We start from the raw sequence: 23,569 nt of genomic DNA on the forward strand, positions 1-23,569 counted from the left end.
AGCTCCTGGGTGTAACCCGACTGGAGTTCCTCAGAGGGCGCAGCTGTCTCCCTTCCTGCTATTTAGTCCGCCTTGCTTCACACCTATCTTTGTCCCTAAAATGTGGCTCCACGGGGCGGGGACTTGGGGTCCCCGCCGCACCCCCTGAAAGGGCGCTGGCGCAGTGCGGCGCCGCAGCTTTGGTCGGTGAGCAGGGAACCGGGCGGAGTGTACTCTGCGGAGCCGACCGTGCGGCCGCGGACGGCGGCGGGCGTTTCTCCCCAGAAGAGGACAGGCCAGACGCGCCGGCCCGCCCGGACGTCTCCGACCCGACCAGCGCCTCCGCGCTCGGGCTCGGACGCCAGAGGGTGGGCGCGGCGGCCGCTTTAAGGGCGCTCGGGATGCGGTGACGTCGCGGCCCCGCCCGCCGCCCAGCGATGCTGCAGCAGCCGAGGTGATGCCGCCAGCCCGCACCCGCAGGTACCGCGCCCGCCGCCCGCCCGCCGCTCCCCCGGCTGCCCGGCTTGGCCCCTGAGCCGGCGCAGGCCCAGGCGGGCGGCTTGGCCGCGGGGCCCTGCGACCACCGGGGCCCAGGCCCGCTCCTGCCGGTGCTGTGCGGCCTCGGGGTCAGGCTGACCGGGGGGGGGGGGGGGGGCCGCAGAGGAGCCCTGCAGCTGCCGAGCTCCTAGGTGACCTGGGACCAAGCCTTGGGGCTCACCCTGGGGATCCCGGGAGGGGAGTCCCCCAAGATCTCTGGTGGGGAGCAGGTTCCACCTGGAGGGGCCGAGAAGGGAACCAGGAAATGGTCTTGGACCCTAGTGGGATCGTTTTAGGCATTCAAATTAGGTGAACATTGCTTATTTTATTAACCATGAGCTACTGAAACATCCGTAACAGTTTGAAGAATCCATTACTATATTTTATTCTATCTTTGCGGTACTGGGGGTTGAGCCCAGGGCCCTCTTGCTAATTCATTAAACTGCCCAGGCTGGGCTGGAACTTGGGATCCTCCTGCCTCAGCCTCCCAGAGTGTACCAGCATGCCCGGCTGGGACCCATTTCAAACACCCCCGGTATCGTAGAAGCGTGGTGGCTGCTCGTAGAGCTGCCGGAGGGTCTAGGGATGCGAATGCATTTTCTTTTGATCTAGTAAATATTCGTTTGGTGTGATAAAGATGGCTGGCTAACGTTTGTGTTAGTGTATTAAAGTTCTATTGCATCGTTCTAGCTTTCAGGTTCACTTACTATCTGGTGACATTAAACATGAATTTTTTAAATTCTTCTTTTAGCATATATTCTTTCAAAGTAAATATACCTTCTAGAATATAGGTTGATACTTACTTAAATACACATATTATTAGATGAAATGGTAACGTGGACGGTCACATTGAAGGCGAGCCCTCGGCAGAGACTTCCGGCAGGCTGGGGGTGACAGTGGTTCAGGCGCTGGGCTCCGCAGGGCCCGGGCTGCAGGCTGCATTCTGGGAGCTGGGAAATCGGAGCAGACCGATCAGAATGTAGGCAGAGGCATGGGCTTCCTCACCACTTCCATTTTAGCAGGGTCAAGAAGCTTCTCCCTTGCCTCCCGCGGTGGTGCACATCTGTAATCCCAGCTCCCCAGGAGGCTGAGGCAGGAGGACTGCAGGTTTAAGGCCAGCCTGGGCAGGTCAGCGAGACCCCAGGGCTCCATTTCTGAGCTTCAGTGATTGGAGCTCCAGGGAACATGACACGGCGCCCTGGGGCTTGGAAGGGGCCTCGCCAGCACCTGAGCTGAATGAGTGAGAGGCATCAACCCTGGCCTTCCCGAGCACGTGACCATGGTGCGACCCTGCGGGAACTGTACTTTAAGGGACATATTGCTGTCTACAGCGTCCTTAGGTCCATCTGTTATCGCCTCGCAGGAGAATGGCATATTTCTAAGGTCACAGATGAGTCATGCATGGAAGTGGCAGCAGAGTGAGTCTGGCTGTGCCATTCCCTGTCGCCTCGGGGTAGAACCCACCGCTTAGCACAGATGCAGGCCCGCGTCACCAGGCAGTACCTTCCTGTGGCTTAGTGCTCTCCACACCCACTGTGCCCATTGGCTGAGCCTGTGCGCGTGTGTGCGTGCGTGCGTGCGTACGTGGGCACGCTACTGGGGATTGAACCTTTGCGCTGAACTTTTTTTCCTTTTTGGAGACAGAGTCTCACTAGTCTTTAAATTGCCCAGGCTGAGCTTGAACTTGTAGTCTTCTGCCTCCCCTCCCAGAGTGCTGGGATCACAGGGGTGCGCCGGGAATGATTGCCCTCATCCCTCTTTCATGAGTGATTCCAATTAGTACACTTTTCTTCCACTTTTTCACCCAGCCTGGGGATAAGAACTATGTCTATTTTGTCTCCGTGATATCAGTGTCTTAGAAGATGATGAGGTGGATGGATAGGCAGGAGGGTGTGTGAGTGTGTTAGATGGACAGATGCATGGATGAATAAATGAAGGTAAGGGAGGAGGGATCAATGGATGAATGGATGGATGGATGGGCAGAGGGATGGGTGGATGAGTGGATAGGTGGATGAATGGATGGATGAGTAGTTGGATGGCTGGATGGGTGGATGATCGTGGATGAATGGAGTTATTCCTCCTGTTCTGAATCTTGCTAAGGTGTGTCTAGACCCAATCATTTTTATCACTGGTGTCTTCTGAAGGGTCCATAGGGTGGTGAAGGAGTCTGGGATACAACTCTTGGTGTGTGCAATATCAGAGTGACTCAGAAAGAGGTCACCCACCAGCCACTGTGCCAGAAAGTGGAATAGGAGATGGGTGTCTAACAATCTTTTGTCTGGAGCTTAAGACAAAGTCTGCGAGAAAGCCTGTCCTGTTTACCTTGGGAAATGATAACCGTTGTCATCAGGAAGCCTCTGGATGTTGGGGAAGCTGTCTTGGCTTGGGACTCCCTTCCCAGGAACGTCGTCCGTTGCTTCTCTGCGGCACAGGCGGTGGGCTGTGTCCAAAAGGTCAGGCCAGGTCCTGGGCCTCCTGCTCTGTGTCGGGCTTTGTCTCCTTCCTCCAGTCTCAGCGGCTTTCTTGTCCCTGGGCACAGGACATGGACACTGGTTAGAAGGCAAGTCAGCACGTTGGAACCTGTTCCTTTGGGGCTTGCGATCTACACTATTCCACGGCAGTGACAGGCAGTGGGGGCTCAGGAGCAGGTGTCGGAGGCACAGATTGCAAACTTGGGGGAGAGGGACAGAGGGGTGCAGGGCTGGAGAGGGCTGCAAGGGCCTTAGCCCCTGCCCATGCCTACCTAGGCCATGGCCATAGCCGCTCAAAATAAATACATTAAAGTTGGGGAGATTTGTTCCTCACCTCTTTCTGATTCGTTTTTTTTTATTATTATTTTATTGTATTTTATTTTAGGAACCCAGGGCCTCCTGCATGCTAGGCCAGTGTTCTACCACTGAGCCATACCCCAGCCTGATTTCTTTAAAGAGAGCATTTCTGGACATGGCTTGTGTCCGGTTGATGCTGAAAGGAGAAGGCGTGTGTTCAGCCCACTCAGCTGTTGAGCAAGAACCAGGCACAGTGGCAACCTGCAATCCCAGCACTCTGGGAGGCTGAGGCAGAAGGATCGCCAAGTTCAAGGCCAGCTGGGACAACTTAGCAATTTAGAGAGACTTTGTCTCAAAATAAAAATTAAAAAGGGGGCCGGGGATTTAGCTCAGTGATTTCGCCTCCTGCTGCTCAAGTGCAAGGACCCAAGTTCGATCCCCAGTACCAAAAAAAAATAATAATAAAATTAAATTAAATTAAATTAAATTAAAAAGGGCTGGGGATGAGCCCAGTGCAAAGGCCCTGGGTTCGATCCTCAGTACCACCAAAAAAAAAAAGGCTTGGGCCTCCTGCAGAGGGGTAAATACAAGTGCCATGGACTGGAGTCTGCTGTGACTTCCACCTATGAAGGAAGGCCTGTCCCCTCCCAGTGAGCCAGCCCTCAGGGTGCCCTGTCCCCGGCCTGGTGTCCCCATCTCTGGCCCCTGGGACCTGGAAATGGCTGCCGGCGTCCATGGGGCCTGTGGGTGGTCGCTGTGCTGTGCCTGTCCCCACAGAGCCTGTCTGTGCCCCTTGGAGGGCATGTGGGGGCCCGGACACTGGGCTCTGCTCTCCAGCCTGGGAGACAGCATCCACTTTGGTCTCCTTGGGTGTCTGATGGGGACCCGGGCGGGTCACCTCAGCTCTTCTCGTGTGGAAGGAGGGTGGTGGGAAGACCAGGGCCACAGTGCCCTGCTGCAGTGCGGGCCCTGGCCGAGTAACTGTCGCCCACCTGGGCTTTCCTCGCAGGGACGCGCAGCAGCCCCCCCTGCCATGAACCCCCCGGCCACCCCTCCGGGAGAGGCACTCTTGCCCAGCGTGGCTCCTCAGGACTTCTGGAGGTCACAGGTCTCGGCTTACTCGGGCTCAGTGACCCGTCACATCAGCCACCGGGCCAACAACTTCAAACGCCACCCCAAGAGGAGGAAGTGCATCCGGCCCTCCCCACCCCCACCCCCCAACACCCCCTGTCCCATTGAGCGGGTGGACTTTGGGGACCTGCACCCCCAGAGGTCCTTCCGGGAGCTGCTCTTCAACGGCTGTGTCCTGTTCGGCATCGAGTTCAGCTATGCCATGGAGACAGCATATGTGACACCTGTGCTGCTGCAGATGGGCCTGCCCGACCAGCTCTACAGCCTGGTGTGGTTCATCAGCCCCATCCTCGGTAAGCCCCAGCTCAGCCCCAGGCATATGGCCTGGAAGAGTCCAGAAGAGTCCACAAGCTTCCGGAAGATTCCAGGTGCTTCCAGAAGCTTCCACGGAGTAGTTTGAGGTCCTGACAGCAAGGAAGAAAAAGGGTTAAGGTCCTCTAGTTAGTGTGGGGCTGTAGGAAAACAGGCATGACCCCTCCGTCCTATTTTTTAAGCTCCTTTACCTAAAGCAGGCAACAGAATGGGAGCTGAGCCATCCCAAGGACTGTGCCATCTTGGGCCCCAGTTATTGGAGAATCCAACGGACAGAGATCAGTGGGATTTGGGTCCCAGAGGACTTAGAGTTTCCTAAATTCCCAAGGAAGGTCCTGGCTGCTTCATGCCTTTAGGGTCCAAGGGGGAAAGCTGAGGAGATGCTGAGTGACTGTTTTGCTGCCGACTCTGAGTCCTCGCAGACTTACACCTTTGAGGCCCTGGTGCGTAGGTGGGCAGGAGCCTTAGGAGCCCAGGGAGGCTGCTGTGTCCCCAGGAGCCCAGGGACCCACCAGTGAGCCCCGTCTGCTCTGTTTCAGGGTTCCTGCTGCAGCCTCTGTTGGGTGCTTGGAGTGACCGGTGTACCTCAAGGTTTGGAAGGAGACGCCCTTTCATTCTTGTCCTGGCGATAGGTCTGTTTTGGCATGGACATTAAATGCAAAAAAAGAAAAGAGGAAGGCAGGCAGAAAGAGAAAAAGAGAAGGGGGGGGGGGGTAAAAGAAGGAAGGAAATAGAAATGAAAGAAAAGAAAACCCCAAGTACTACCTCTTAAGAAAATCTAAAAAAAAAGTCTTGAGTAAAGCAGGTGCCCTGATAACTTCAGGCCTTCAGGTTTGGGGTGTCAAGGAGCCCCCAACCCAAGCCTGAGTTAACCCTGAGATTAAATCATCTTGATCTCTTTTTTTCCATGAGTTAAACCTGAGGATAGTAGCACATGCTTGTGATCCAGTACTCTAGGAGGCTGAGGCAGGAGGATTCCTAGTTTGAGCCCAGCCGGGCAACTTGACGATTTAGCAACACCCTGTCTCAGGAACAAAAAGATAGAAAAGTGCGGGAGATGCAGCTCGGTACAGAGGTCCTGAATTAGCCCTGCAGTTTTAAAAGTGCGCTCCTGAAGCCCACCTCCTTCCTGCTCTGCGTGCTGAAGGACGCCCTGCCCCGCGTCTAGAGCCCAGGCGTCTGCAGGTGACCCCTCTCAGGCTCTGTACCGACTCCGAGTTCCGGGTCCTAGACGCAGGCGGCGGACGGAGGGAGCCGCAGTCCGCACGGCTCGGTGACCCCTCACTCTGTTTGCAGGGGCGCTGCTGGGCCTCTCGCTCCTGCTGAATGGCAGGGACATCGGCGCAGCCCTGGCTGACACCGCCACCAGCCACAAGTGGGGCATCTTGCTGACCGTGTGCGGCGTGGTGCTGATGGACGTCAGCGCCGACTCTGCTGACAACCCCAGCCACGCCTACATGATGGACGTGTGCGGCCCGGCGGACCAGGACCGCGGCCTGAACATCCACGCCCTCCTGGCGGGTGAGTGTCAGATGCGTGCACTTGGGGCCCCTCCTTGCCCGTGATTTAAAACTAAGTAAATGACACCCGGTGTGGTGGCACAGGCCTGTAATCCCAGCACTTCGGGAGGCTGAGGCAGGAGAGTCGCAAGTTTGAGCCCACCTCAGGCAACTTAGTGACTTAGAGAAACCATGTGTAGCTCAGTGCAGAGGCCCTGGGTTCAAGCCCCTGTACTGCTAGATAAATAAATTGATCGATGGAATTCAAATATATTGATAAACATGGAAGTGATTGAAAAATACACCTCAAACACTGTGTCTGGACAGTAACATCCGGTGTGGGTACACACGCGTGTGTAATGAGTGTGTCTAGCTGTGCCTCCGTGTATTAAAACATGGGTTCCAGGACTTCCTGCAAATACCAAAATCTACAGATGCCCCACTCTCTTATTTAAATGGCCCAAACTGGCTGTGGCAGTGCACATTTGTAATCCTACCACTCAGGAGGCTGAGGCAGGAGGATTGCTGTTAGTTTGAGGCCAGCCTAGACCACACAGTGAGTTCAAGGCCAGCCCTTCAATAGTGAGACTCTGTCTCAAAGAAAGAAAAAGAAAGAAAGAAGAAAGAAAGAAAGAAAGAAAGAAAGAAAGAAAGAAAGAAAGAAAGAAAGAAAGAAAGAAAGAAAGAAAAAGAAAGAAAGGCCCAGTACCTATGCGTAACCTACACACATCCTCCTATGAATGGTACTTTAACTTCTAGGTTACTTATAATATTTAATGTGGTGCAAATGCTATGCAAAAAGCTGCTTTACTCTATTGTTTTAGGAATAATAACAAGGGAAAATGCCTGTATGTATTCGAAACAGATATGATTTTTTTCTGAGTATGTTCAGCCCAGGGGTGTGGAACCCGTGGACAGGGACAGCTCTATGTTGTACAGTAATTCTTTGGTTCACAGACGCTTCTGTTTGCAAGCAATTTGCTTCTCAAACAGAAGCATTTGGCAGAATTTTGCTTCCGTTCCCGAACTCCACACTGGGTGTCGATGTCAAACCCGACTGTAGCCATCTTCCCAACAATCGCGGAACAAATTCAGTTCGTGAAAAGAGGGCTCCACTGTATTTAAACATAGATGCGTAAATATGAATGTTTGTGTGCAGTTGATTCTCATTACTTGCCTTAGTTGTATTCATAAAAAGTCAGTATGAACACTGAATTAACCAACATGGGACCCTTGTTCTGAGGAGAAACAGCTACTTTCTGTGAGTCTCTGGTCACAATGTTTTTATCAAACCCATCAATATGTAACCTTGTTTTATGTGTTTCTGTCCAAAGACACTTTTTTTTTCTTTTTGTGGTACTGGGGATTGAACCCAGGGCCTTCACACTGAGCTAAGTCGTAGCCCTTTCTATCCAAATACAAGGTCTCTCACGAGGTCATTAAATTGTCTGATTTGGTCTCTAACTTGTGACCCTCCTGCCTCAGCCTCCCAAGTACTGAGGTTTCAAGCCTCACCTCCATCCCTGGCTTGAAGATGCTTTATTTAACAGAGTCCACTCTTTACTATTCAACTCAGGGCCTGCAGCACCCTGGCGCCCCCATGTGACGCTGTCTAACACACACGTTCCCTCCACTGGGCACTTCCGCATACGCTTGGGGCCTGCAGGCAGTAAAACCAGTAGCAAAACTGCAGCACACAGGGCACAAGTAGACCTCATAAAGCCATGGCGTAAAGGAGCCAAAGGAGCAGGCCGACTCCACCCCGGGGCCTCCGTGGGGACCACAGGACTCCGGGCATGTAGACCCTTTCCTGTTCGGTCCCCTGGTGACGGCAGAACACTTGGCACTGGCTTTAGGGTGACAAAGTGGAGTCGTGGGTTCCCAAGCCCAGAACCTGCAAATAACAGGGCTCAAATGTGTGCTCATGTGTGCGTGCAGGTGTGAGATGCGTGTGTGCTCACGGGCACACGCTGGCATGTTAACAGCGACATCTGGGAAGCATCCCCGTCACAGCCAGGCCGGGGCCGGAAGGCACTGGCCCCACAGCCACTGCTGACAGGGAAGCCAAGGGTGGCTGTCAGCGCCGACCGCGGTCTGTCTGTGCCCATGGAGATAAGACTGGACTCGTGGCAGCCGTGTCAAAATGTCCATGGCTTTGCATTGCTCACTTGTCTCTACCCTTCCTCCTGCCTCAGTTTCCCCCAGGAGACATGGGTCCCTGGTCCACTATGGGTTGTTAAGCCTGGTGGTCTTGATCCTTCCGGAGCTACTTCCTGCTGGCTGTGGCCATGACTTTCCTCGTGGTGGCTGTGGTGACATCGGGGTGCTGACATCCCGTTTCTCTCCCCAGGTCTGGGAGGAGGGTTCGGTTACGTGGTCGGCGGGATCCACTGGGACAGAACCGGCTTTGGGAGAGTGCTGGGGGGCCAGCTCCGCGTCATCTACATCTTCACCGCGGTCACCCTGAGCGTCACCACCGTGCTGACGCTGATCAGCATCCCCGAGCGGCCCCTGCGGCCCCCTGGAGAGAAGAGGCCGGCCCTGAAGAGCCCCAGCCTCGCTCTGCCCCCGTCCCCGCCTGCCCTGCAGGAGGAGGCCGCGGGCGACACTCTCCCCGCCCAGGCAGCCCCCAGCCTGTATGCCAGCTTCTCCACGCCCATCTCCCCACCCAGCCCGCTCACGCCCAAGTATGGCAGCTTCGTCAGCCGGGACAGCTCCCTGACAGGCATCAGCGAGTTCGCGTCCTCCTTCGGCACCTCCAACATAGACAGCGTCCTCATCGACTGCTTCACGGGGGACCCCGACAACTACCTGGCCCTCCCCGGCAGCATCCCCCGACCGCCCATCAGCGTCAGCTTCCCCCGGGCCCCTGAAGGCTTCTATCACCAGGACCGGGGCCTGCTGGACAGGAGGGACAGCAGCCTGGCCTCCAGCGATGGGGACGTGCTGAGGGTGGGCTCCCTGGACGCCCCCAAGCCACAGGCCTCTGGCATCCTGAAGAGACCCCAGACCTTGGCTCTCCCTGATGCAGCCGGGGGAGGCGGCCCTGAAACTAGCAGGAGAAGGAACGTGACCTTCAGCCAACAGGTAAGAGCCAAGGTGGAGACTTGCATCTGTCCCCTCTGCAGTCAGAGGACAGATGATGGTGGTGCAGGGCTGCAGTCCCAGCTGCTTAGGAGGCTGAGGCAGGGGGATCAGTCTGGCGACTTAGACCCTGTTTCAAAATCAAAACAAGTTAAAAGGCTGGGCATGTAGCTCTTTGGTGGGCAACCCTGGGTTCCATCTGCAGTACCACAACGGGGAGGGAAAGACATAGATGACCAAGGAAGAGAGTGGACCTGCAAGGAAATTCCCGGTCATCAGTGAGAGATGCAGGGCTCAGGGGTTTGTTTCCAGGTTCAGTAACAAGAGTGAGCTTTAGCAGAAGCGAAAGTACACTCCGCAGGGGCAGCGGGAGCGGCCAGGGAGGACTCACGGCTCCCACTAGGGGCAGCACTGGGTCTCTTAGGGTCCTTGGGTTGTGGGCGGGTCTACATGGGGATGGACAGGAACTGTGGCCCAATGGGATGCCTGACTCCACCCACAAACCAAGAAGGGGAGGGTTTTTAGAGGAAGTGTCGTGGCATCCACTGGGAAGGGGGTCAGAACTGCAAACGAGGTTGGATGCAAGGGTGGATGCAAACTTTGGGGTTTGCCTATGCCTGGTGGTCTTGGGGGATAGTGACCTTTATCTGTTGGTTTTCAGATGTTTTGACATAATCGTCCTCATTCTGTCTGGTTTCTCCATTCTTGTCCCATGTTGTTTACTTGTCCTTGCTCTAACTCCTGCTACACAGTGCGTTTGTAGTCCTCAACACCACTCATGGTCAGGGCGGGAAGTCCCGGCCTGACGGGTGTTAGTCACAGATGACAGTGTGTCTCCTGGGCCCCCGTTAGGCGCCATCGGGTGGCTGGGCATCAGGCTCTGAAAGAAAGTGCCAGTTCTCATAAACACTGCTGTATCTCCCAAAGGTGGCTCCAGCCAGGGCTGTCGCTCCGGTGAGTATGGTACAGTATGGCGTTCCTTTCACTGGTTTCTAGAACTTTCCCTCAACATCCAGACCCCAGTTGATTTGGGTGTCTGAATCCATCAGCAACAAATCTGAGTCTTCATGAAAGAAGATGACAAAGTGTAGCCCACAGCATTTCCAGGGCCCCCAGCTGTGGTGGTCCCCATCCTAGCACCTGACACAAGCTACCCCCTGGAGGCTGCACAGGCCTCAGGCCCTCCCGGTAGCAGCCTGTCTGTGAAGGCACAGAACCTTCGGGAAGGCCGACTTGTTGTCAGTGTACCAATATGTGAGGCTGCACCAGCTTCCACGACCATGGTTTTGAGGAGGCTACATTAGGTCAAAAGAAGGTTATTCTCTTATTTGATGTAGACATATACTGGGTGCAGTAGTGCACGCCTGTCATCCCAGCACTCGAGAGGCTGAGGCAGGGGGACCCGGAGTTTAGGGCCATTTGGGGCAACTTAGGTCAAGACCAGCCAGAGACCCTGACAGAGAGAGACAGAGAGAGAAGGAAAGAAAGAAAGAACACAAGAAAGCAAGCAAGCAAGAAAATATAGTAAGCTACCATGTCCCAGAAGCCTCAGGAGCTTTACAGGAGGAACAATCTAGTCCCTAAACTGTCGCTCCAGAGTTAGAGTGCAGCAGCCCCAGCCCACGTTATTTTTTATCTTGGAGGCAGGGTCTTGTGTCACTAAGCTCCCCAGGCTGAGCTTGAACTTGCAGTCCTCCTGCCTCGGCCTCCCAGAGACAGGCCTGTGCCACCACTCCCGGCTCTTCCCATTCTCCACAGGGTCAGCCCCTCCCATGTGGCACAGACCTGGGTTCCTGAGGCCCCGAAATCCTTCTTCGTGGCGGCTCTGGGTCTCAGAGGAGAGGAGGGAGGCGCCTGGTGCGGGGTCTGGGCCCCGCCTCCAGGCCGCTCCCAGACACTGATGGGGGGTTGGCTCCTTGCAGGTGGCAAACATCCTGCTCAACGGTGTGAAGTTTGAGAGCGAGCTGACGGGCTCCAGGGAGCAGTGGGAGCAGCCACTGTCCCCGCGCCGCCTGTGCGCCACCATCTGCCACATGCCCAAGGCACTGCGTAACCTGTGTGTCAACCACTTCCTGGGTGAGCCTGCATGGCCCGGGCGCCGGGGATGGGCCCAGGGCCTGGCTTCCAGGGGCTCCCCACCTTCCTCAGCCCCGGACACCAGCAGGGGGGACCAGGCTTGGTGGCCGTCCCAGGGCAAGTGAGTGAGACAGCCACAGAGCTCTCGGACAGCTCCGGGGAAGTGGCGGAGCCCACGTCCCCTCGTCCCCCTGTGCGTGGAGCCCCACAAACTGCTCTGGGACCTCACGCCTGGCCATAGGGTGGCGAGGCCACACAATGGGCAGTTTGCCACCACTGAAGTGAGCCTGTTTAGTCCCTCTGGGTGGCCAGGAAGTTGTGCGTGGTTACCTCTTGGGGCTCAGGAGGCGCCGTCTACACGGCCTCCCCGCATCCAGAAGTGGCTCAGTGGTCAGAGAAACAGCTCGCGAGCTTCCGAGACAGACAGACATCCGGAAGGACAGCCTCCGGCTTCTGCAGAGCTTCCCTCCGGGCTCCACATTAGGCGCCATGGGAAGCGCGGGGTACAGTCGCGGCCCTCTCCCCCAGGCTGGCTGTCCTTCGAGGGGATGCTGCTCTTCTACACTGACTTCATGGGCGAGGTGGTGTTCCAGGGCGACCCCAAGGCCCCGCACTCGTCTGAGGAGTACCAGAGGTACAGCAGTGGCGTGACCATGGGCTGCTGGGGCATGTGCATCTACGCCTTCAGCGCCGCGCTCTACTCAGGTACCTGCGGCCTGGCCGGAAGGCGGGCTTGGGCGACACAGGCCCAAGGGCCACAGCCGTCGCTGCCTCTTCCCCATCCCTTGGCAGCTCCTGGGCTGGGAGGCAGGCGGGCAGAGCCCAGGGCCACCTCGGGCCAGGGGCAGCCACCAGCCACATCCCCCCCGAGGCTCCCAGAGCTGCAGGTCCCAAGGAACGGGGGTCGGTCATGAGCAGGTGTCAGAAAATCTTCATGTCCCTCCTCCTCCTCCCTCACCGGTTATAAATCCAAAGCCGTTCTTTACTCCAGAGCCCTGCAAAAACGGGCCACGCCGTAGAGGTGACTTAGTTTGCTCTTAGTGAGGCTGAGCCCCAAGGAGATGGCTGTCACTTTGTGGGGGCACCAGGGTAGTAGAAGGCAGAGCCGGGGCTGGGCATGCGTCCTGTGGGGGAACCTGTGTGGCGCATAAGGCCCCGTTCAGTGCCCAGCACCGCACACGTGGACTCCACAGGGCTGTTCGCGTCACTCGCGTGTCCCTGGGTGGCCTCCGGGTGTGGTCTCAGTGCCTCAGGAGCGGGCGGTGGCTCTGTTCCATCTGACCCACGCTGTCCCACCATCATGGGGTGAGGATGACGCCGGCCAGGGATGAGCTGTGGGTGTCCCCTTGTCAGCACCAGGGTGGACGGGAACCAGCCCAGGCCACAGGGCAGCCTGGAGCACACACCCACCTCGCCAGGACCCTGCTGGGCCTGGACGGACGAGGCACCGTGTCCTGAGGCCTCACAGGTGCCTTCTGCTCAGGGCTGAGCCAGCGCCCCAGGTCCCAGGGGTGGCGCAGGAGCCCGGCCACTCACTGCCCACCTGCCTGCCCACCCGCAGCCCTGCTGGAGAAGCTGGAGGGCTGCCTGAGCACCCGCACCCTCTACTTCATCGCCTACCTCGCCTTCGGCCTGGGCACCGGGCTGGCCACGCTGTCCAGGAACCTCTACGTGATCCTGTCGCTCTGCACCACCTACGGGGTCCTGTTCTCCACGCTGTGCACGCTGCCCTACTCGCTGCTCTGCGACTACTACCAGAGCAAGGCGGTGAGCGCCCCGAGCCGCGCGCACCCCACCCTGGCTCCTCCCCAGCAGCCACCTCCGGGCCACCCCACCACCCTGGGAGACGTAGGGGTGCACACAGCAGACTCTGGGCCACCAGAACCTCAGCACCCAAGCTCAGTGGCGTGTTAACTCACTCGGACCTTTAAAACCTCAGCGAATGCCAGGTGCACGCCTGTGATCCCAGGATGCAGGAGGTTGAGACAGGAGGATCTCAAATTGGATCCCACCCTGGGCAATTGAGCAACTTAGTGAGTCCTTGTCTCAAAATAAAAAATAAAAGGCTGGGGATGTTCCTCAGTGCAAAGCCTAGGGTTCACCCCCCAGTACCCCCACCACCACACGTACATACAGGAAAAAAGAAAAGTCAGGGTTAATGCCAAATGTCCGTGCTGAGGAAGATCAGAATGCTAAGCCACAATGCTCCGTAGCAGCACTGCGGGGAGCCCCGGCAGACTGTAAGGGTGAAGCCGCCTGTTCCTTTTGTGTCTTACTCAGCATGGACTCTCCACTCCAGCTGCGTGAGCTATAACACTCCGAAGTCCAGCGCCACTCACCCGGAGGCAGTGGGTTTTAGGTGCCCAGAGTTGAGAGCCACACCACAGTCAGTTCGAAGGCCTGTGTCACCCCAGGAAGAAACCTTCACCATCGGCCCTCTTAGCCGCCCCATGGGCAGCCTCCCAGTCACATTTCACATAGATGCCACCTAGCAGTGGTTCTCAGCTCATCCAGGTGGAGCCTGTGTACACACCGAGTCCCTTTTGATGGCCAAGTAGCATTCTCACCATGAATTTTTTGGTTTGTTTTTTTTTTTTTGTGGTACCAGGGATCAAACTCAGGACCTTGTGCTTGCAAGGCAGGTGTGGTGCCACTGAGCTAAATCCCCGGCCCTGTTTTTGTTTTGAGACAGGGTCTGACTGTGTAGTCTAGGCTTGCCTTGAGTTCACTGTTTAGCCCAGGCTAGCCTCAAACTCATGGAAATCCTCTTGCCTCAGTCTCCCGAGTGCTGGGATTAAGAGGCATGTGCTCCCACCATGAGTTTTTTTTTTTTTACAATAACTTTGAAACTTCTAAATACTGCATTAAAATATCACCCTGTTCAGTTGGGCATGGTGGTGCATGTCTGTAATCCCAGCCTGGGTAACTTAGCCAGACTATGACTCAGGCAGTGAAAGGGCTGTGAGGTAGCTCAGCGGCAGAGTGCTTGTCTCTTGCCTAGCAAGCATAGGTTCAGTTCCCAGCGCTGAAAGGAAAAGGGGGGAAATAATCCCTTGTCAAGTGTCTGGCACCCACTTTTAATTCGGTTGCTCACCGTTGCCCCTGCCCCAGGCCTGGCCTGATCTGTTTAAATGGCTTGGGGTCCGATCAGCTCTGCCAGCCACCCTGAGCTCGGTTCTCCCTGAAGAGCAAACCTCCACCGGTGCAGCTGGGCATTAGGACCAGGGCCGGGTGTCTGGTGGTGGCTGTGGCTGTGGCTGCTCCTGTCTGGGGCCATGGGTCGCCTCCCCATGGGCTCTACACAACCTGACCGCATGGAGCTCTGGGCCAGGGCCAGGGCCCACCCGGTGCCCACAGGAAGTGCCCCACAGGCCCCAGCTGGGTGTGGCCAAGGGGGCCCTAGGGTTACCAGGACATAGACACCCTTGAGAAGACCTTGGTTTGAGTCCCAGAGGGCCATGGCTGTCTGCACACGGTGCCAGTGTCCTTGGCGTGGCTTTGATTTGACACAGTGGCCACTGGGTGAGGTCCCGTGGTCCTCCCTGCAGTGCCTGGGAGGCAGCAGGAGAGGGCAGGGCTCCCTCTGGGGCGCCCCCCACTGGTCATGGATCCTTCTTGTCCTCTCTCTGAACACAAACACTGGGACCTTCTGGCTGAGCCCCCCCCAAGTGACCCTGGGAGGAGGGGCGCTGTGTGTGGTCACTCGGGTCTCCTAGGCCTGTGGAGACAGAGCTCGGTCACCCAGCGCATCCCTGCTCTGGCAGTTTGCAGGATCCGGCACAGATGGGAGCCGGCGCGGAATGGGCATGGACATCTCCCTGCTGAGCTGCCAGTACTTTCTGGCCCAGATCCTGGTCTCCCTGGTCCTGGGGCCACTGACCTTGGCCGTGGGCAGTGCCAGCGGCGTGATGTACTTCTCCAGCCTCATGTCCTTCCTGGGCTGTGTTTACTCCTCCCTGTTCGTCATCTACGAGATCCCCGCTGGGGACGCAGGAGACGAGGAGCACCAGCCCCTCTTGCTGAATGTCTGACGACCCGACACCTCGACTCTGGACTTGTGCCTGCGCCTGAGAGATCCAGGGCCAGGCTCCACTGGAATGTAAATATCGGGTAAAATAAAGGACAGCAGCAAAGCCTGGGGCTTCTAGAGGCTTTCAGAGGGTGCGAGGTCAGAGGCCTGAGCTCCTCTCCCTGGGCACTCGGGCAGGGAGATTATGAAGGTGGAGCTCCATGGTTCTCAGCCCCGGCTGATGGTGCCACCCCTTCCTATCTGCAAGGAGACATCTGGCAGTGGCCGGAGATATTTTGGATTGTCACAATTCGGCAGGGTTCATTTGCTGTCTAGGGGTGCTGCAAACACCCTACAACACACAGGACAGGCCCCCAAACAGACTTACGGAGCCCCAGAAGCCAGCAGTGCTGACGGGAGGAGAGGCCAGGCTCACTGGACCGCACGCTGCATCACACAGGGTTACAGTGTATATTCGTCATCCACTCATTTTTCTATCCACCCATTCATGCATGCCTTCTTTATCCATCTTTTATCCATTCATCTGCCCATCCTTCCTTCCACCCACCTGCTGTAGTTTGGAACTGAAATATCCCTCAAAGGCCCACGTGTTGGAAGCTTGGCACGCAGCCCCTGGTGCAGTTCAGAGGTGGGGGGACCCTTAAGAGGTGGGGCCTCGTGGAAGAAGTGAGGTCACTGGGGATCTGGAGGCCCCACCCTCCCTCTTTCTATTTCCTGGCTGCCACAAGGCGAGCAGCTTCCTGCATGGCCTTAGTGTCCTGTGCCGCCACGGGCCCAAAGCAATAGGGCCAAGTGACCAGGGACTGAACCCTCGAGTGAAAAGAACACTCCCTCCTGTTGATCTCAGGGATTGTGTCAGCAACAGGGAGATGGGCACACTCCCACCCACCCCTCCATCTCCCCAGAAGGTGTCCAGCCTGTGCCCTTGTGTGTGGCATGTGCTTGGGACCCAGCTCTGAGCAACAAGTCCCCACCCTGTGGAACCGATGGGAGAGGAAGAGGGACAGATGGGGTGGGGGCAGGGCCAGCGAGGGTGAAGGCTGCTGAGCTGGGCAGGGGGCACTGTCCTGACGATCGTGCTGGAGGGAGGGACCACCGGCACCGAGCACTGAGACGCCCGGAAGTGGGCCTCTGCCAGTGGAGAAAACACTGCTCACCCTTGCCAGCTCTGCTCGGAGCCAGGGGCTGAGACTGGGTAGGGCCAGGCTGTGCCCCCCACCTCTGTACCCATCACTACTCAGTGGGCACTGAGGGCCTGGAGTTCAGGCCAGGGCCCCAGCAGCTGCACTCACTGGTGGCCTCTGAACCCCTTCGGTCATGTGAGCCCGAAGCTACTTCCTGCACTGCGGTGCCACCGTGCCAGGTCAGTGGGCACCTCGTGTGCGGGAACCTAGCTTGGCTGGGGCTATGCATCCCCAGCACCTCAGAGCACAGTCCTGTGTTTGGGGACCAGGGAGACACCCCTGTCACACCAGCATCAGGAGTCCTGAACCTGCAACCAGCTCCAGGAGGGCCCAGCTCCTGGTGGTGCCATAGCAGTGTGCTCTGTGACTGGTTAGGGACGCCAGGCAGGAGCCATGGCCTCCGTGGCGCACTCTGGCCGCCTCCCCACCGGGCCACAGCTGCCCCATCAGGGCCGCCTTGACCACAGCTCCTGGGGAGGGCCTCTCTCTGGACCCTGCATAGCCCGGGCTCTCCACCCATCTCCTGCCCGGTGCAGTCACTGGGTCCCCTCTGCCTTCCAGCTGTGTCTGAGCCAGAGGCGGGGCTGGCATCCCAAGTCACGTGTCGCTGATGCTTGCTGCCCTGTCAGATGGCTCAGCTCCTTGGGGCCCTGGGCCCCAGCCTCCTGGTGTTTCCAGATGGTCCCTGACTGTCAGTCCTGGGCCCTCTCCCCAGAGCTTTGGAGGTGAACAAAGGTTGCTTCTCTTTGCGCCAATGACAGCTGCCGCTGGGAATCTGCCCTGCACCCACACTGTGTGGGGACCTCTGGGAGAGCCCCGTGCCCAGACCACAAGGCCTGCAGCGTCAGCAGCTCCATCCTCCCGACCCCATGTGAAGGAGGTATCGTGATCCGTTTTGTTTTGTTTTGTTTTTGGTACCGGGGATCAAACTTGGGACCTTGCGCTTGCGCAGCAGGCGTCAGAACCACTGAGCTAAATCCCCGGCCCTCGTGACCCTGTTTTACAGATCCGTCAAGTCCCGGTCCGGCTGCAGAACCCCGCTCTGGAGCAAACGCAGGGCTGTGAGGTCCCGGGGTGGCAGCTTCCTCCCCACAGGCTGGGCCCTGGGCGTGCTGGGAGGGAGCAGGCCTTCATTCCAGGTGGAAGGGCAGCAATGGAGAGAAGAGCTCCTGCCCAGTGCCTGCTGGCTCACCCTCTCAGGCCACTAGCCCCAGAGCAAAAGCTGTGCCGCGGAAACGGGAGCCCCTCCCGGCTGGAGTGGCTCGTCTGGAGCCCTGCCTGTGGTCTCCGCTCCCTTCTTCTCTCAGCCGCCCCTGGGCACACCGGGATGGGCCAGGTGGCACCAGCACTCCCCACGTCAGAGGCTGGAGCAGAGGGCCTGCGGTGGGCACCTCCCGGGCACGCACGCGCCGTGGTCCTGGGCCCCAGCCCGTGGTGAGAGCCCAGGAGGGCGCCTCTTCCGCTCAGGGAGCGTTACTGAGCGCCTGCTGCACGCAGCCAGGGCACTGCGGATACGAGCGAGAGAAGGGCCCTCCGTGCTCCGTCCCCCAAAGCCTCTGCTTCCTCACAACACAGGAGCCTGGGTGCTGGCACCCCGCCCGCCCCTGTACACGCCTTTCCTGTCACCCCCACACCCGGCTCTGTCCCCTTGTCTACTTGCCCCTGTGCCCTGTGCCTCTCGCTGCTCCCTATCAGATCCACACCTTCTCCCAGGATCCGCTTAGGGCCTCCCTGGGTCACAGGCTTCTGGGCTTTGTCACCACTGCCACCTGGTGGTCAGGAGCGGGAGTGCACCCCGTTCCGCACTGGGGCTGGCGGCAGAGCCCTGCTGGAACTGTGAGAGGCTCTGGGAGTGAAAAGGAGCCAGGCACACAGAAACTACGGCTTCCCTCGGGTTTCCCACAGCTCGGTAGCCTCAGGAGGGCCCCCTCGGTGACAGGTCTTAAAAGACTGCCTGAAGTCCTGACTTTGTCTAATTCACCACACGGTACTCCTACCCTGCAGTCTCCAGGGGCCATGCTGTAAAGCAGATCCCAAGGATGGTGTCCCCCAGGGCTGAGGACACAGGGCAGCAGAGAGGCAAGGCAGGTGTCAGCAGTAAGCCTGGACAGGATCAGGTAAAAGGTCCCATTTTCTGGGCCTTTGTGTCTACAACCCAAGGGCACCGGGCACCCAGGGCCCACCTTTGGCAGGGCACACCCATCCACCCATTTACCCACCCATCTGTCCATCCAGCCAAGTAGTTGTGGAGCAGGTGCCTGCCCTACACGGAACTTGGTCCAGTAATGAGGTGCCCAGGGCAGGGAGTGGGGGTGCCCGTGCAGAGCTGGCCTGCAGGACACAGGGAGTTTCTGCAGCCTGGGCCAACTACGCCCAAAGGAAACAACTGCCACTCCTGGCAGCAGCTGCTAAATCAGCCACCTTGGGGAGAAGCAAAGATGCAGGCCCAGAATTGGGGCTGCCAGAGATCCTGGGGTGGCCGAGAACCCAGACAGCACAAATGCAAAGGAGCCTGGGGCTGAGACCTCCAAGGAGCAGACGCGCCCGTGAGCACACGGAGGGCAGCAGTCCCAAGGAAGCGCTGGTGGAAGCTCTGCACAGGCTGCTCCTGGACACCTGGGGGCCATGTGCTCCACCTGTGGCTGCAGCAGCTCCCAGCAGCCCTGCCTCCAACCAGGGCTCCCTACACTGCCCACCTGGGAAGCAGAGGGAGCCTCTTCTGTGTCTCCAGGCACCAGTGGCACGGGGCTGCTCTGTGGCCGAGCAGGACAGGCACTTGGCCTGGCTTGGGAGCCCACTGGCCTGACCCCCGGGTGTCTGCGAAAGGGGTCCCACCTGATTCGGAAGCTCTGAGTTCAGGAACGGGCCTGGCTCCTCACAGGATGGAGTAACAGCTCATGCTGTGGCCCGGCCTGTGTCCATGCAAAAGGTCCTGGCTCTGACCCTGGCCCTAATTCATCAGCAGCTGTGCGTACAATCCTGCAGCTCCCCACACCGACTCGGGAGGGCCCGGACACTTGTGACCATGCTTACAGGGGGCAGGCACCACCGCTTATCTCTACAGTGCAATCTCACCTTTTGGTTGTGACCTTCATTCACCCAGTGGTGCCACACGAGGGCCCCCTTACGGAGGTCATCGCAGAACTGTGCTCGGGCTCCGGACCTCACGCACACTCCCTTTACCCACTGGCGGCAGGACCAGAAGGGGCTCCATTCCCAGAGCAAGAGCCCGAGGGCACACTGGGACAGCTGGTGGATGCCAGCCCAGCAGATGTCGCCCTTCCTCCAAGTGAGGCCTGAGGAACGGCCACACTTTTTACGTGGGCTTGTGGAGCACTGGAGATCTGAAGCTGTACCCGCGTGGCAGCGGATCGGGAGGATTCCCATCTTGGATATGCAGGTCATTCCGCGCTGGGAACCTTGCTGGTTGTTGAACAGAACACCCCCAGGTCCAGCACCTTTTGTTCTCCCTCATCCCGCGCATACTGGAAACCCCACTCCTCTGGAGGCTGGCACCAGGCTGCAGAACCCGCTTCCTTAGCCATGTACCAAGCAGTGGGACTGTTCCTAGCAGCTGTCCTGTTTCTGCAGCCCATAGTCCCGGCGAGGCCACCACAAGGTGGCCCACGGAACCTCTCATACCCAGTCTCACCATAGGGACAGGAATCGTTACGCCACTAAGAACCGCATGGTGCCACCCCCAGCCTCACCCAGTCCCAGACCCTGGTCACCCCAGCCGCCAGGCGGGCCCCTTGCCATCTAAAACACAGGAGTTGCCTTAAGGGCCACTGACACACCTGCTCATGCCTTCCCATCTGCAGGGCAGACCCTGGCAATGACTCGAGGGCTGCTCTGCCCCTGCCCTCAGAACACCGGACACCCGTCACCAGCTCCCAGATGAAGCGGCCGGCTAATTCCCAGGGTTGGTGACAAAGCTTCCCCCTCCGGTGACTACTGCCTCCTGGTGGCCACAGCCAGACCTTCCAGGCCAACTGTGCCACTGCCCCTGGGAGAGGCCCGAGGGGCTGCAGAGAAGGAGGCATGTCTGGAGCTGGCAGGGGTGGCATTCTCCACGCCGGTTTCAAGGTTTCAATCTTCCTGCTTGGGACGCACCCCCCAGAGCAAGGGGACTCACCCACGAAACCTCCTCCCAGACAGGCAGCTCCGGGTCTTCCTGGAAGCCACGGGGAGGAAGCGGGCGCCCACAGCAGCGAGCAGCGAGCAGCGGACCCCAGGGCCCCCCATGCCCCAGGAACAAGACAGTGTGCTGGTCCACACGGGTGTAGTAGTGTAGCTTGGTTTTATTTATGTCCACAAATATTTCAAAAAAATTACAAAATACTCAAATGGAGAGAACACAGAAGTCACGATTCTGGGTGTCTACTGTTTACACTGTGTTATCTCATGGCGAACTACTTATATACACTTAGCTTCAAGATATATAGAAACGTAGCAAATCAGAATGTACACTCTGCTCTGCTGCTGCAATGAAAGGTGAAGCTCAACCTCGACCACATGGAACAAGACACATACAAAACACAGAAAGCAAAACCAAACCTCAATGAAACGAAGGAAAACCCAAAGGAAACCAGGCGGCCGGGCATCACGGCTGGCACGGAGGTCCGGGCCTCCTACACAAGCACAGTCGTGGGCGAGGGCTGGGCTGTGTTTAAGGGGAATCTCAGTGCTTCACCGGGGTACGGAGAACCCGAAACGCAACGAGAGGACACCTTCAGACGGACTTCAGCACAGACTTCGAGGCGTGTCACTTTCTCTTCTTTGGAAACATGGGTGACAGAGGAGACAAAGGTTCAACTGAATAGCAGGTGTCGGGCGCTACCAAAAGGGGGAAAGAACAAGAGCGAGAGAGGCAGGGCACGGGCAGGGGCCAGCCTGAGCCTGAGCGCTGGTCACCACCCCCAGACGGACACAATGCCCCACGCCCAGGAGCTGGAAGTCTGACAACGAAGGGTTAATCTGAACTTGCCTCCCCTAGGGAACTAAAGTTAAGGCAGAAATGGAATGAGAGAAAAACAAAACAAAAACCAAACTACAAACATTTTCAACAAACAAAACAACCCTACCTGTCCCAACTGAAACCAGTGTGGTTCTGATAGAAACCAGAGAGAGAGCCGTGCCACAGGTCCAAGTCCAGAACCCGGTGCTGAGTGCGCACCCGCTGGGGCCCGGGGGCCACTCGGCCTCCTCCACCCGCACCTGGGCCCAGGCTGGACCGCTCCTGCCCACCAACCCCAGGCCCTTGTTGGATGTGACACACGCGACAGCAGAAGGGGCTCTCAGGAGTCTGGGGATAGGGAGAGGCCCCACAGATGCTGACAGCCCTGGCCATCCCCACTCCGCTTCGGGAAGTACAGGGCTCCGGGACCAGGAGGCGGCGGCTGGGCTCTCTGCTGGCTGGGCCTGCTTTCCGCCAGTGGGCTTGCGGCTGGGACTCCTCCTGTTCCTACTCCTCGGAGGCCAAGCAGGACTTGAGTGGTTTCCCAGTCCAGCGTGGGTCACTGTGTCTGAGCCTGCCCAGGGCCAGAGACGCAGGCCAAGACCCACGCCACAGTCACCTCGGGTCTCACTCAGAAGCAGCCTGTCTGTGGTGGGGACGAGGGCTCAGGCCTTGCCACGAGGAGATCCGGACGGTGACATGCACGAGCGGGCAGATTCTAATTCCTCTGGCAAGCGTTACGTCCTGGGTCTTTCCTGTGCTGAGATATCTGTATGGAATCGTTTTCTTGGTTTTTCTTGACTGTTTATGGACATTTCAGAGTATTAAAAAGGCAATGTATCCAGAACAATGTGTGTGCATAGAACTCTGTAAGGAAATCTACCATCAGACACACTAAACATGCGCCTTCTATCCCGCAAGACAGGACACGGTGGCAGCAGGGACCGGAAAACGAACACTGGACTTGGCACGCCTGTGCACGACGGAAGAGGCCTGTGCTCACAGGGCCGCGCCTCGGCTAGGCACGCTCAAGGGCACAGGGCCTGGAGCAGCAGACAGGAGTTTGTCGTGCCGCCCCGCTAGCCCCGGCCGGATGCTCATGCTATGGCTGCACCTATCCCAAGCTCCTGCCTGTATGTAATTAGTAACACCCATCGGCTCCCTTTAATTAAAGGGATAATTATATATAACTTTTTATTAAAAAATCAACTCTGTATTCTGTCAATAGCTGGTAGGAATTCATAATTAGTGACATGGCTGGAAAAAATAGAACAGTAGTTTGCGGAAGGAAAAGAAGGCTGTTCTAGATATTTATTTACAGACATAAAAGCCATGCTGCAGAACTTTCTCAAATTATGAAGATTTCCTACAATGTATTAAAATAAAAGATTTTTTAAAAATTATAGCTCTTGGATTCCAAACTCATACACTGCCTAACTGCAAACCCGTGGGCCCAGAGCCCATGCGACCCGGTGTCTGCGCGCACAGTGAAGGGTGTGACAGGTTCTAGCACCTACTGAGAAATCCAGAAGAGAACAAAGCCACCCCGAGGTCGCAGGGGTTCGGATGTCCAGCCCAGTCCGGAACTCACTACGTTTCTGGGGGACTGTCATGCAGGGAGACCCAAACCAGTCTCAGGAAATCCTCTCGACAAACGAACACTATTATGTGATACATTTTTAGTTGTGGGGTTTTTAAATATATAAAGAAATCTTTAGAAGATATTCTTTTTGCTTTTGCAGTTCCTACTGTATGTAAAAAGTCCTGTTTCTCCCCCCAAGAATTGGAGTTTCCACAGCCAGCATTAACAAATAAATAACTTATAACTGCTTGTCACCTTCTTTCTTCAGTCGACTGGAAAGAAGAAAAAAAGACAATCAGGCATCAGGCCAGGTAGGTGATGCGCAGGCTGGATCCCACTGCACGACCCTGCCTGCACCCCAAGGCCACAGGCACACGGCCTGGGCATCTCCTTATACCCACAAACCCTTGCCCACGGCCTCCGCCACCTC

The 23,569-nt window shown here is 57.4% G+C and overlaps 2 protein-coding genes across 18 annotated transcripts in view; one reads left to right on the top strand and one right to left on the bottom strand.

Annotated features, from left to right (window-relative positions):
* Positions 1-60: 60 nt before the first annotated feature.
* Slc45a1 (solute carrier family 45 member 1) lies at positions 61-21,048 on the top strand. 6 transcript variants are annotated; one of them, XM_087214429.1, is made up of 10 exons: positions 61-433; positions 4,294-4,708; positions 5,267-5,359; positions 6,024-6,248; positions 8,577-9,313; positions 11,233-11,386; positions 11,915-12,091; positions 12,948-13,153; positions 15,151-17,480; positions 17,607-21,048. In XM_087214429.1, the coding sequence occupies exons 2-9, from the start codon at positions 4,318-4,320 to the stop codon at positions 15,415-15,417; spliced, it is 2,250 nt and encodes a 749-aa protein (XP_087070555.1). In that variant the 5' UTR covers positions 61-433; positions 4,294-4,317; the 3' UTR covers positions 15,418-17,480; positions 17,607-21,048. The 6 variants fall into 6 exon arrangements, with proteins under 6 accessions (XP_087070555.1, XP_004863734.2, XP_021099055.2 ...); XM_004863677.4 differs by having other exon boundaries at positions 62-459; XM_021243396.2 differs by having other exon boundaries at positions 247-433; positions 12,870-13,153.
* Positions 20,884-23,569, bottom strand: part of Rere (arginine-glutamic acid dipeptide repeats) — a 385,951-nt gene continuing 383,265 nt past the window's right edge. For all 12 annotated transcript variants that reach the window (XM_004863671.4, XM_087214426.1, XM_004863673.3 and 9 more), the window contains one exon: positions 20,884-23,411. In XM_004863671.4, coding sequence (XP_004863728.2) covers positions 23,378-23,411 — 34 coding nt within the window. In that variant the 3' untranslated portion in view covers positions 20,884-23,377. The remainder of the gene's footprint in view (positions 23,412-23,569) is intronic.

Source organism: Heterocephalus glaber, unplaced genomic scaffold (assembly GCF_053883595.1).
Source record: "Heterocephalus glaber isolate CG9 unplaced genomic scaffold, H.glaber_assembly_v1.0 deba00001447, whole genome shotgun sequence".
Taxonomy (NCBI): Eukaryota; Metazoa; Chordata; class Mammalia; order Rodentia; family Bathyergidae; genus Heterocephalus; species Heterocephalus glaber.